General features: G+C 54.0%; 1 protein-coding gene across 1 annotated transcript in view; it reads left to right on the plus strand.

Annotated features, from left to right (window-relative positions):
- The first annotated feature begins 1,052 nt into the window (after positions 1–1,052).
- Positions 1,053–13,694, plus strand: part of CDH5 (cadherin 5) — a 32,328-nt gene continuing 19,686 nt past the window's right edge. Inside the window, exons 1-2 of the mRNA XM_008702521.2 lie at positions 1,053–1,159; positions 12,798–13,016. Coding sequence (XP_008700743.2) covers positions 12,816–13,016 — 201 coding nt within the window. The 5' untranslated portion in view covers positions 1,053–1,159; positions 12,798–12,815. The remainder of the gene's footprint in view (positions 1,160–12,797; positions 13,017–13,694) is intronic.

Raw genomic sequence — 13,694 nt, forward strand, 5'->3', positions numbered from 1 at the left:
GCAAGACGCTCCCCCTCTCAGGTCTCTGCCCAGTCCTATAAAGGAGCAAGTTTGGGACTTCCCAGCCACTCACCCATGGGAAAACAGAAGCAACCATTCAGAGGACGAATTCCCACTGCTCACCCTGGGAGATTCTAAATCAGTTGAGCTGGAATAGGGCCCCGTTATCTACGGCTTACAAAAGCTCCTCCTATGACTCAAGGTGCACAGAATCTGAGCCCCTCCTACCCCCAGCTGCTTGGTTCTGATGGATGATCCCACCTTCAGCTTCATTTTGATTCTTGTTGATCTCAACAGCCACGTGAGGTTGAGGCTCTGATTATCCCCATCTACAGATGAGGAAACTGAGCATCAGGGGCACATGACAGGCTCCACAGTCACATCAGAAGCAGAGCTAGGGCACTTGACTCCACTAGATATTCCCACACTGAAATGCCCCCCACAAACCCCGGCTGCTATCTTAGAGCTAGAACCCATGCCTGCCCCCACCAGGGAGAAGCCAATCTGGCCCTCCAGAGCCAAGAGCTACTGCTTGTTTCCTATCTCCCACCCAGCCCACCCCCAAAGCCCCTGTAGCCTCCCCATCACCTGCAAAGTCTGCCCCTCTCTCAACATGTCATGGATCACCTGGGAAGATCTGGCCCCAGGCTCCAACCCAGGCTGGATTTCTGGCTCTGTACACCCCAGCTGGGTAGATCAGCCTTAAACTTAGAATCTCAGGGCCCTGAGCTATAAAATGGAGTGATGACACCTGCCCTGAGGGTTACAAGGAGGATGAACTAAGGACCTTGGAGGGTGCCAGGCCCAGGGCCCCAGAAATGAGGCCTGGGGCCGGGATCCAAGTTGAGTGTCCCGGGCCAGATCTAAGCCTAGGCCTCTGTGGGGATAGTCGGGCCGGGCCAAGGCAGCCGCCCACCACAGAGCCTGCCTATCTGCAGCCAGCCCGGCCCTCACAAAGGAACAATAACAGGAAACCATCCCAGGGGGAAGTGGGCCAGGGCCAGCTGGAAAACCTGAAGGGGCGGCAGCCAGGCCTCCCTAGTCGGCCGGGTGTGGCTCTCCTCGAGAGGCTATCGGCAGAGCTCCACAGAGCTCCACAGCAACTCAGCCCCAGACAGACAGTCCGACTGAAAGAAGACCCTCTCAGCCCAGGAGCACGGTGAGTGACGAATCAATCCCCACACCCCACCCCACCCCAGACCCATCGCCATGTGCCCAAGCTGAGGGGGTGCTCGACTTCCCCGTGTGTAGAGCAGTTGTCGGGATCCCAGGGAAGAGCCATTCCTTGGGGGCAGACCAGGTCTCCTCCTGGCTCAGAGCAGGGCTGGGGAAATGCGCCTAGTGGTGGTGCCACGGGCACAAATGGGCATTCTCAGGATTGGGGGGGAGGGACTTGGCTCTCCCACATGGAAACTCTCCGACTCTGTGTGACTTGAAGGCCATGATCAGCGCCATGACCAGAGAGGGCAGGAGCCTGTCTGAGTTGCCAGCACAGCAGAGACAGAGGACCGGCACCAGACCTAGTCTTCCCTTGAGTGGCCCTCCTCCATGGAAGAGGGCTTACCAAGGCCTGACATTGTCCCTCCTGCCCAAGTTCTGTGCTGGCATCGGGAGAGGAGCCCTGGAAGGGGAGCTCTGAGCCCCAGGCCCTTTATGTCAGCCAGTGCCCCCATTTTTAAAATAGGCAAGCTGAGGCTTGGCTCTGAGCACCTGAGGCACTGCCTATGGATCCCTCCCTTCCTGTCTTGGACCCTGCAGGGACCAGGTTTGAGCCATGGGAGCTACAGTCAGATGCCCCAAGGTTCGCACCCCACAGCCGTCATATTTTAGGAAAGTTCCCCCAAAAGACTTGAAGGCAGGCAGTTTAAGGTTAGACCCCCAGATCTACCACTACTTTCTATGTTGCTTTAGGAAAATTACTCAGCACCTCTAAACTTCCATGTTCTTGTCTGAACAATGGAGACAGGGACTCGTTGTGCAAGCCATTACGGGAACTGGAGGTTGATAAGGATAAAAGATTCTGACAGAGCTCATGATTCTACAACTGCCAATGAATCTATGAGTTTAGATGTGTTCTTTCTTCGTCAGGGGAGTCAACTGAGACTGGGTAAAGTAAGAGCAGGAGTGGGGATTTGAACAGGATCGGCATCCCAAAGCCCAGACTCTTTCCAGTGCCAAGGAGCTCCTCCATGTCTCAGCTTTCTCATCTGTAAACAAGAGGAAAGCAGTCTTTTCATGAGTTATTAATTAAAGGAGGCAGTGTACACACCCAGGACTGGCACCAGAAATGGCTCACAGGAGGGGGATCCTCAAGAAATCACAGCTGAATTTAGCCGCTACCCCAGAGCTGTGAATGTCATAAAGTTTTTGACCCCTGAGGTCAATCAGTCCCCAGCAGGTGGGGGGTGGGAGGGTGCAAGTGAGAGGATGTGGACTCAGCTCTTCCTCTGGCAAGCACTCCATGCCAAGCTTATTCCCTATCCCGTGGACGATGCTGCTGTGTGAAGGGGACAGACAGGATCCCACAAGAGATGAAGGGCCCTCTGGGGGAGGCAGGAAGCCTGGGCAGCTCAGAGGATTTAGGAAGGCTGCCATGGCCACAGCGTTTTTTAGAGCACAAAGTGCCAGGAGCACTAGTGACAGTGAAGGCCATGAATGCCAGGACCAGGGACTCTGGCTCCCCTTCAGGTGGTGGGGAGTAGTGGAGACCAGCCATCTTTGGGTCCCAGCCTGGGAGGCAGCATGTAATCTCCAAGGGGTCCAGGAGCTGCTGGGCCCCCAGGCAGCCCTGCCAATTCCTGCTTACCATTGTAAGACAGTAAAGGAGGCATCCACTGGCCTTGCAGGGGTTAAGCTGCCCACCCTGCAGTTTCAACCTGACCAATTGTGCTACGAAACAAGGGCCGGACATGGGGGCAGGAAACCAGAGGGGCCACACGTATTTTCTTCCAAAGTTGGCTGACTCACAGCTCTGCTACTGCCTCGGGGACACAAGGTGAACACAGCGGACATGCGCTCTAGAAAAATCTTGGGCTTCTCGCCTACAGGGATCCATCCCAGTTACTTCCAGCACCTCTCCCCACCACCATCCCCCCAGCATCCTTGAAGCTACTATAAGAATTCCCGTTTGACAGGGGGAACAGCAGATGCTGAGAGAGACCACATAACCAGCCCCAGGTTACACAGCAAGCATGAGATGGAAGCAAAATAGGAGTGAGGCCAGCCCTTTCTGACCCTACAGCCCCACCACACTCCACAGTGAAGCTCGGAGAGGGAAAAAGTCAGGGAGGGTTGACAGTTTAAGCCACAAAAGTGGACACAAGGACAAGCCTGGAGCCAAACGATCCTGGAAGGAATGTTCTAGGAGACAGGTCCTGCCCTGAGGAGCTTGGCTTCTGGCTAGAGATACTAAAAAGTCCATCCTAACCCAAGTCCAAGCAGATGTTGGGTGGAAAAATCCCAGAAAGCTTCCTGGAGGAGGAATACTGAGAGATCTTAGGTCTTCTCTCTGACCTTCAGTCTTCAAATCTCTCTACTGCAGGGGATGGACCAAATGGTCCCTAAACTCATTCAGGGACCTCCAGATTGTCTATCTTGAGACACAGTAACAGTCAGATCCTGGCAGGCACAGATACTGGGAGAAAGGGAAGCAGGGACCACAGGGCCAGGCACGCAGTGAATGAGATTTCCTTCTGGAGAGGAACAGAGGGGCGTAGGAGGTGGGCCCAGGGCAGAACCAGGAAATGAAGTCAGGCGTGAGTTGGCCAGCCAAGCCCATTGCCATCAGGCTGGAGTGGGTGGGTACGTAAAAGTCAAGACACCTGCATACCTACTGAGCACCTACTGTATACCAGGTTTCACACCAATGATCTCATTTAATCCTCCTGACCAGGGAGGCAGCTACTGCTGCCTCCATTATAGATGAGGGAGCTGGGGCTCAGAAAGGCAAGGGATGGGCCTAAGGCCACACAGCTCTTGAGCAGCTGGGTGAATACAAATAGGCAGGTATGTGGGGCTCATTCTGTTGCTCCCAATGACTTCCTCGGAGCCTCAGTCAAAGTCAGGAAGCCCAAAGAAGACTGGAAAAGGCTCCCTGCTGGTGGTGAGGGGTGTTCTCTCCTTGCTGCTTGGAGCTGCTGCCCCCATTAGAACACAGGGGGTAGACTGGATGATCCTAGAGCCCAGAAACCCAGCACAAATTTGTTTGAAATCACAAACTAGGTCTGGTGAATTGCTAATATCTACTTGTAAGATTGTATTGAAGATTCAGGGACTGAGTTCAAGTTCAGTAGGATTAAATACTGTGATACTGTAATCAGTGATGTCTGCCATGGGTATGGAAAGGAGTGAGTGACAACCTGTGAGCTCTGTCTGGCCAGGCTTACATAAAAGGTTCCTTGCACAGGGACAGGAGTGTGTTCATCAGAGGATAATCTTGTCCTCAAAGAATCAAAAGCCTATTGGTGGTATGTCTAATATTATGGGCCATTTAGAGATGCTATTTGGAGACAGGGAGGAGATTCTTTTGAGCTATACCAAGGATTGCACCTGCTCTGATCACCCAAGGTCTTGCCTGTGAATATGCAAATTTGTGTTTTAAATCCTGCAAGTGAGAAGGGAAACGATGACAAGACCAGAACTGGAGACTGAGGCAGGATGACAGGCAGCAATGCGGACAATGACACCTCAAGGTCCAGGGCCTTGAGTTCATGCAGCAAGATGCTGGGACAAAGTGGAGACCTAGGTCCAGAACCCACCTGCTCGAAGACACTCAGGCCAGGAGGCAGAGGCCATGCTAGGGGCAGGAGTCAAATAGAACACCTCGTCAAGGAGGCATCCCAGGGCTTGAAAAGAAGTAGAGCATTCACCTAGGGGACACAGCAAGAAAGGGCATTCCATGCAGAGGGAGAGAGCCTGCTGGAGAGAGGAAAAGCAATGTGCATTCCAGAAACGTCTAGCTCTCCTCATGGCTGGAAGGTGCAGGGAGATGGGGGAGAGGAAAGCCAGCGGGATGAGCAGGAGCCATGTCATGCTGGGCCCTGAACCCAGGCTCAGGAACTAGGCTTCATACTGCAGGGGTTAGGGAGCCAGGGAGGAGTGGTCAGCAGGGGAGCAGCTTGGTCAGCATGAAGGGGAGTTGGGACAGGGAAGCTGTTGGCAGAACCCTAAGGGAAGGAAACTAGGTGTGGGACCCACTGGAGCAACTCCCTAACCTGAACTGAGCCACAAACAAGGAGAAAGCCCCAAGGGGCCAGTTCATAGCAACCCGATCCTGCCCCCTGACACACCCCATGCCCAAGGTTCCAAGGGTGAATCCTCACCCTTCATCCTCCCAGCATCTCACAGCTGCCAAGGCCCAGCTGTAAATGCTGGGGATCAAGTGGCCAATGTGGGAATCACTGGCTCCAATCTTTGTCCCAGACTAAGGCTCAAGGTGGTGGGGTGGGAGAGCAGTGAGGAGAGCCACCCAGGGCCTCACAGGGAGCAGGGGCTCCAGCACTTGCCCTTCCCGCAGGCACAGGCCCCCCACATGTTCTGGGCCTTTCCTCCCAAAGCCCAGCCCCTAATCCCTGACCCAGGGCCTCTGGGCTAGAGTCCAGAGCCCGTGGGAGGTTGGGCTGGGACTGATCGTCCTGTCCGCCCTCTGAGGCTTTGCCTGGGGCTGGGTTCAGCTGCCAGATCTTGTCCTGGCTAGTGGGGGTGTACTGCATGGGAGCAGAGGGGCCGCTCTGCAGAGAGGGCAAACGAGTGGGGACAGGGATATCTACTTACGTAGACACCACTGATGGTGTTGTGTGTCCAGGTGGGGTGAGGATGTCAGGTGTGTATTTCTGACCTGCAAGCTTCCTCTACCCCACCCCAAGGGGTCCTCCAGCCTGCCTAATAACCTCTTCAGGCCTCGACTCAGTCCCTGAAACCTCAGGCTTGAGCCAGGCTCTGGTCAGGTCAAGGAGCAGGGGTCTGTTGGTATTGTGAGCAGGACTAGCCCAGGGGCACCTGCCAGGCCACCCCGTTGAGGGGCTCCCAGCTGGGTCCAGGCTTTGTAGGGTCTATTTAGTTACAAAAGGAGCAACTCCAGTTCTTCCCTTCCTCTTCTTTTGTCTCCCTCTGTGCCCCCCCAAGTCTTTTTTAAACTTACAGAGCTGAGTAGACTTCACAGCCCCTTCAAGACCAAACCCCAGTGAAAGATGGAGGCCACAAACAGAAAGGGACCAAAGGGATGTTTGCCTGATGCCCCACAGTAGGTCAGAGAGAAGTAAGACTCCCTCCTGGACTGAGACCCTCAGACTAATCTGGGGCCTACTGGCCCCCACCTCCAGCTTCTTGCTCTCCTCCATCAGCACACCTCACAACTTAAAACTAGATATTTTTTATCAAACAGTTAGTATCTTCCCCCATGGGGGTACAGCCCGTGTTGGCTCCCCACATGTAGTTCAGTGCCTAGCACACAGCAGGTGCTCAATAAATGTTTGCTGAGTGGCTATATAAGCCCAGGGCTCTAGAGAAGGCTTCCAAGAAGTAGGGACATGTGACTAAATCCAGGCAGAGAAGAGAGAACGCCAAGTGCAAAAGCCGGGAGGCTGTGACCAAGCCTGGTGGGTGTTAACGTCCTGCAGGCTGGGGCTGCTGCCAGAAGCCCACCAAGCACCCCCGGACCCAGACAGTAACTGGAAAGGAGCAGAGGCACAGGCCCCCACACTTGGCTCAACCTTCAGAGCCACCCCTCAGTCCTTGGTTCAGCCCAGGCATCTCCATCAGTAGTCCCACCTGCTGTGGACAAAGACCTGGACCCGGGAGCTTTCCAAGGCCCCGACTTCCCATCTGGGCATAGGTGAGCCCCACTGTCCCCCCAGATTCTCTGAGGCTCCTCTGTCCCTTCTCCTGGGTTCCATGCCCACTCACCCTAGACCACACACTCTGGCCTCTCATTCTGGGCCCCCCAGACCTTCCCAGACTGACCGAGGGCACAGAAGGCCCACCCTCATCCAGGAGTGCATTTGGAGCTGCCCCCAAAAGCCTCTAACAGGGCTCCAGGGATGGGGCCCCATCACAAATCCTGCATGAAAGGGACACGGGCAGGCACCTGGCCTCTATGTGGAGCTGCCAAGCAGAATCCCTTGCCCCTCGAGGCTGTTGTCAGGCAAGTTCCTGGGGCTGCTCAGCTGGGACTTTCTGAGCAGAGCAATCACTTCCAAACTCCTCAGACCCTCTGCTCATCCATCATACCCCAAACCCACCCAGCAGCATTCCGATCACTCCCAAAACTTGGTGAAAGTAAACAGCTTATAGGAAGATAAAGGGCTGAAGCAAGCCTGACCCCAGCTGGGGCTCTGACCACACCTCCAGAGGTGCAGCCAAGGGCAATTCTGCTTCTAGCTGTGGGCACAGCACATCTCCGAAGGTGACTTCCTCTCCATCAGCAGTAGGAGGAGAAATAATTGTCTGAGAAAACCCTTCCTCTTGGCCCCCATTTTGGAGGCCAAATTTTTTTTTTTTAATAATGATTTTTTATTATATTATGTTAGTCACCATACAGTACATCCCCGGTTTTCGATGTAAGGTGGAGGCCAAATTTCTAACACAAAAAGCAAAAGACCCAAATAAATGTGGCTTTTCAGATGGAAAAGTCCCTCAGGCCCCTCTGAGTTTCGGTGTGGAAGGAGCTCAAGATACAGAAAAAAAGCTGGGTGAGGGTTCTAGGTAGACCTACCACTTCTAAGTTGTTTGTCTCTCTGCCTCAGTTTCTCCCTCTGGGAAATGGGGGCAGTAATTCCTACAGCCTGGGGATGATATGAAAATCAAATGAGACAACATCTACAAAAGCTAAGCATGGAGAATAGCTGTTTATTATCATTACATGTGAGTGTCACCAAAGAGTCAGAGAGAGGGCGGCACAGAGAGGGGAGAGCAGTACTTGGGGTGACAAATCCTGACTCCATCTCTTGCCGCCCTATGACCTAGATAACTCACTCCACCCGTCTGAGCCTCACCTGCACAGGGGGATTACTGCCAACTACCTTGCAGTCTTCAAGGTTTAAATGAGATACCATGCAGCACTGAGGACGTGCTCAGGGCTGTCAGCCCCACTCCACTGTCCCAAACAACAAGGGGCTGGCTTGAGAGGGCACTCCGGGGGCAAGCATGCAGATGGACATGGGATTGTATGATCCTCATCTCCAAAGTCCTGCCCCCTCACTCTGCTCGCTGACAAGGAGCTGAGCACACACAACTCTCCCCCCGCCCCAACGGTGACACACATGTGATGTGGTGTGACTCTGGGAGCCAGTGCCAATCCTGTGTGTCAAGGGATTTCTCTCCAGGGGTCACAGCAGGGCCTCCACTGGACACAGACTAGAATCCAAGGGGCTTTTCTGCACGTTCAGAGAACACTGTGTGGAACCAGCCAAAACGCACCAAGGGGTAAATATCCCCGTCAGCCATGTGGCCAAAGCGTATGCCTGGTGGCCTCTGCTTTACTTAAGTCCAGCGGGGTTATTCATTTGGATAATGGCAGCTGTTGGCCCTGAGACCACTAGGCCATCCTCACAGGCCCCAGCCAAGAGAATGCCATACTCCTATTCGCCATATCAGACAGGGTCCCAGCAGGAGACGGAAGTTACCTGGGACGGGGGTCAAATGCAAGGACTCTATGAAGGAAATACTACAGAGCTGTGAGCATGGGCCAGGGAACAAATGGGCTGTTGAGGCATACAGAAACCAGCAACAGTGGGAAGCTGTAAGCATCCCAGGGCTGAAGGCACAAAGAGGAGGTGTATTTCCAGAACCCAGTAAGGGACAGAACCAGGGGGGTGCAGCCTGATAGGAGCCGTCAGCATAGACAGACGCAGCCACAGCAAGAGATACAAACCAGAACAGAGAGCAGCAGGAAAGAAACATCCCCCACTTCTCCCTTCCCATCTTCAGAGCTCCTGGTGGAGCCCCTGGTAGCCAAACACCAGAAGTCAGGCCCAGGGTCAGCCCCTCTGACACAGCACAGAGCACACGGGCGGCGCAGGAGGTGCAGACCTGGCAAGGTGGGGACCCACAAACCCCCAGCCCAGTGACTGGGTGTTAAGGAATAAAAATGGTAAACTGACTACTCAGTGAAGCAGAACCAGTGTCAGAGGATCTGTCCATGTTTGGTTTCATTGTTAGCTACTATTTTTTGCAAACACTTTTGAATTCAGGCCCGAAAACAACCCTGAGAAGTAGATGCTAGTATTCCCATTGTACAGAAGGTAAAACCAAGGCTCTGGAAGGTAAAGCGTCTTATGCACAGTCATGCAGTGACAAAGCAGGGTGGCTGAGGTGCAGGAAGCCCACAGAGCCCACAACCATCACCCCGTGCTGCCTGAGCCCAAAGAGGAAAGATCCATGTGTGACTTGTGGCTGGCCTTGGGGAGCGGGAAGACACAGATGGGGCACGATGTTCTCCAGGAAGGAGAGGAAGCTGTGATTTGAGCCTGTGGTGGGGCCTGGGCATCAACACTGGGATCCGGCCCAAGCTTGTGCTACAATGGGAGATGCCCTGGGAGAGGCCAGGATGGGGGGCCAGCCCCAGGTTCCTTTTCATCTCTCACCCTTCTATCCCCTGCCCCAGCAGGTTCTGGTCACTCCACCTCAGATGCATATTCCAAGGCCCTCCCCTCCTAACCCTGATGTGGGTGACAGTGACCGCCACCCCCAGGTCTCCCCTCTCCCTGCCCATCTCCTCACCGCAGCTGTGATCTCTGCAAATCAGACCACGTCAGTCTCCCACCGTCTTAAGGAAGAGCTCTCTCCCCAGGCTGCCCTACAAGGCCCCACACAACCCAATAGTACCCATTTCCAATGGCTGAGCCAACAAACTACCCCAAACATGGTGACTTGAAACAACACAATTTACTTCCTTTTCATCTTACAGTTCTGGAGGGCTGAGGTCTGAGGTCTGATATGGGTTTCAGCTGGCTAAAAATCAGGGCTACATTCCTCCGGAGATCTATGAGAGAATGTTTCCCAGCCTTTTCTGGCTTCAAGAGGCCGCCTACATTCCTTGGCCCGTGGCCACACATCACACCAATTTCTGTCTCTACTGTCACATCTCTTTTTACCTGATTCTGACCCTCTTGCCTTCACTTTTTTTTTTTTTTTTTTGGTGTGCCTTCATCTTTTAAGGACACCGTAAGTATATTATGCATAACATAGGGCACATAATCCATGACCGCCTCCCTATCTCAAGATCCTTAACTTCGTCATACCTGCTCAAAGTCCTTTTGCCATAGAAAGTAACATATTCACAGGTTCCAGGGATTCAGACACGGACATCTTTGGGGGGCTGTCACCAACCTACCACACTGACCTGGTCACCTCTTCCTGTCTCTCATTCCTCAATGCTCATTTCTACCTGACCTGGGGGCTTCTTTTGGTTCTTCAAGCACACCAACCATTTTTCTACCTCAGGGCCTTTGCATGTGCTGGTCCTTCTGCCTAGAATGCCCTTCTTCCCCCTGGTATTCCTAAGACTATTACTCAGATGCTGGTTGAAGTGTCATCTCTCTGAGAGGCCTCCCCTGACCGCAGGGTCTCAGTCAGCCACCCCTTCTCTCTGTTGCACCCCCCAATGTATCACTAGCTGGTGTTTTCCTAATTCTCTTCTTTTCCTGGTGTTCCCACTACAGCGTGCACTCCCTGAGGACAGGCCCCACATGCCTTGCTCACTGCTGTACCCCAGTGCCCATAACGGAACACACATATAGTAAGCACCCAATACCCATTTGGCTCAGTGCATGGGTTCTCACTCCATCCTGTCTAAAGGCCTGAGGACTCTCTCTCCCTGTTTCTCAGTTTCACTTCTGTTTGTTTTACTTTTTCATTTTTGAGTCACTTCTCACTTGGGAGGAAGAAAGAACCAAGACTCGAAGTTCCTTTGTAGGCAAAAAAGGAAATGACCCGCAAGGCCTGGGCCCGGCAAAGCTGGGGCAGGGGCAACCCAGCCACCTCCCCTGAGTCAGGACCAGCTTCCTGGCCAGCACACCCAACCTCCCCAAGTCTTTGTTCACTGCCTTCCTCCTGCCTAGAATGGCCACCCTCTCCATGTCCTACCTCAAAGGACACCAAGCCTCCTCCAGTTCCATCACCTCACAACTGAGGAAACTGAAACCCAGAACCTCTCCCTAAGCTCACGGCACGTGCATTCTGGGGCACACTCTAGCGTTCTGTCGCACCCAACCCTGAGAGCCCGCTTCCTCCTGGGCCAGCAGCAGGGACTACAGGGTGGGGGCGTCAGATGCTAAGATCAGCAAACCCAGAGGCCAGGCTAACCCAGCACAGACATCCCGGGCCCTCACTGAGGACAGCCTGGCGCCAGTGTCTCAGAGGAAATGTTACTAGAGTTTACAAACCTCATGTAATGTGCAGAATCCAGGCTCTCCCATGGGCCAAGGTGGGGGACAACCTGCATGGGCCTCCCATCCAGCATTCAGGGGTCCTTGTCTCTCTCCAAGCAGGAACCCTGGTTCCCATTTCCACCCATCTGCCCTCTGCCCCTGAACTTACCCAGGAGCCACAGATCAGTGACACAGGGACCCAGCATGAGTAGACTAATGGGGTCAGAGTTGAGAAAGCACAGTGATAGCCAAAGTCACAGCCTTCACCCACCACAGGGCAGTGGGGAAAAATCCCCCTTTCTGGAATTCAGGATGAAGCCAGGCTCTGATTTCTGGGTGACCCAAGATTCTGGTCCAGGCTGATTCCCTGTCCCAAGGGCTGCCTTTTAGGGTCTACAAGCACACTGGGCCCTGCACTTGATGCCTGCTTTCATGTTTTTCTGTCTCCATCTTAAAATTCTTAATATTTTTGAACAAAGGGTCCTCCACTTCCATTTTGCACTAAGCCCCACAAATTATGAAGCCAGTCCTGTGAGCCCAGCCTCTCAATCCCCCGCCCTCCCCCACTCCTGCTCTTGTGATAGTTCCTAAACTGATCACCAACTGTGAGATCTGGGCCTGGTGAGGGCCTGACCCTCCGGGTTAAGACATTGGGGTTTCCTAAGAGCTTTCTGAAGACAGCATCAAAGCAACACTGCCACAGGGGCTCTCGTGCTGGTGGGGGGTTGAGGGGGGGCATGTTTGTTCAGAGGCGTCTTGAAGTCCCACCCCGCAGCAGCTGCTAGGACAAGAGAGGGCAGTGGGAAAAAACAAGAACTTCAGGGCCAGGCAGACTTGGTTCAAGTCTGGCTCTACTGCTCACTGTCCAGGAGATCTCGGGAATATTAACTAAACCCCTCTGTTCCTCCACGTATTGGTCATGTGAGGATTATAATTATATCCACTTCGAGAGTAACTAGGAAAATTAAATGAGATGACACACATAAAGTGCTGGGAACAGTGTCAGGCTTGTAAGAAGTACTTGATAAGTTATAGCTGTTGAGGTCAGACACCAAGGCTGCATTCCCAGCCCCACCACTCGCTCCAGTGTGAACTTATCCTCTTGTGTATAAAAGGAGGGTTATGGGGGTGCTCACAATACAGGGCTTTGGGAGCTACCATCAGCATCGCCCTCTCCTCCAGAAAACCTTCCGTCCAGCCCTCTTGGGGGTTCCGCGCCTGCACATGTGACACTTCAGGAGGAGGTACTTCTGTGTCTGCCTCCCTCTCCCAGACCAGGCACAATTTGGGGGCAGGAACGGCGTCTGGTTCTGCGGTATCAGCAGAGAGGAAAGGACGGCAGAGTGAACACATAAGGGAAATTCCATTGTAATAAGCAGCGTGTGGAGTAGTGACCACCACGCCTTGCTGGTGTCTCCTCTCTTTCCCCAGCTCGGTGCCTCTCAGAAGATGCAGGTGCTCGTGCTGCTGCTCGCCTCGGTGGGCACCTGCCTGGGCCTGCTGGTGGCAGCTGCGGCAGGCACCACCCCTGCCCGACCGGACCCCCCTAGCGTGCTGCCCATCCACCGGCGCCAGAAGAGAGACTGGATTTGGAACCAGATGCACATCGATGAAGAGAAAAACACCTCGCTGCCCCATTATGTGGGCAAGGTAAGGCTCAGGCCCCAGAGCAGGCGCGGCGGCAACGGCAGGCGGCCCACAGTTGTGGTGGTGGTGGTGGTGGTGGTGGGACAGCTAGCGACACATACCATGCTGGCTGTCGGGGTGGGGCCGATGGCTGTGAAGGTAATGGTGGTAGAGCAGATACAGCTGGTAGAAGTGGTCATGACGCTGAAGGGAAAGGCGGTGGTGGAGACAGTAAAGGGAAGGTGACGCCACAGCAGCTGGGGGAGGGGCCGGCCAGGGAATCTCCACTCACAGCCCGCCCACAACCAGCTAGCTGTGTCCACTGGCTCCTCAGGCTCCCTACAATGGCTGGGAAATTTCGATGCCTCAGGATGCCACTCAGAAAGATGCTTGACCAGGGTCACACTGTGAAATCCAGACAGGGCCTGCAGAGAACCTAGCCCTAGGAAAGCACAGGGTTCCTGGCTTCCAACACAAATGTGAACTCTGCGTCATAGAGGAAAATGTCGTCAACCCACCTACATCTTCCCAATGGGATAACTGTGCCATGAATCAGCTACTGATGAGAATGGCCAGCCCCGAGGAAAATCTGCAGGATGAGTAAGGAAGAGCCAGCAGAAAGCGGAAGCCACCTGCATCATGTGCAGCCTTGACACGGAAACCTTCAGAGGGCTCTCCTCTCCCAAGGGTCTTCGAGCAGCA

This window comes from Ursus maritimus, unplaced genomic scaffold (genome assembly GCF_017311325.1).
Source record: "Ursus maritimus isolate PB19 unplaced genomic scaffold, ASM1731132v1 scaffold_19, whole genome shotgun sequence".
In the NCBI taxonomy this organism is placed as follows: Eukaryota; Metazoa; Chordata; class Mammalia; order Carnivora; family Ursidae; genus Ursus; species Ursus maritimus.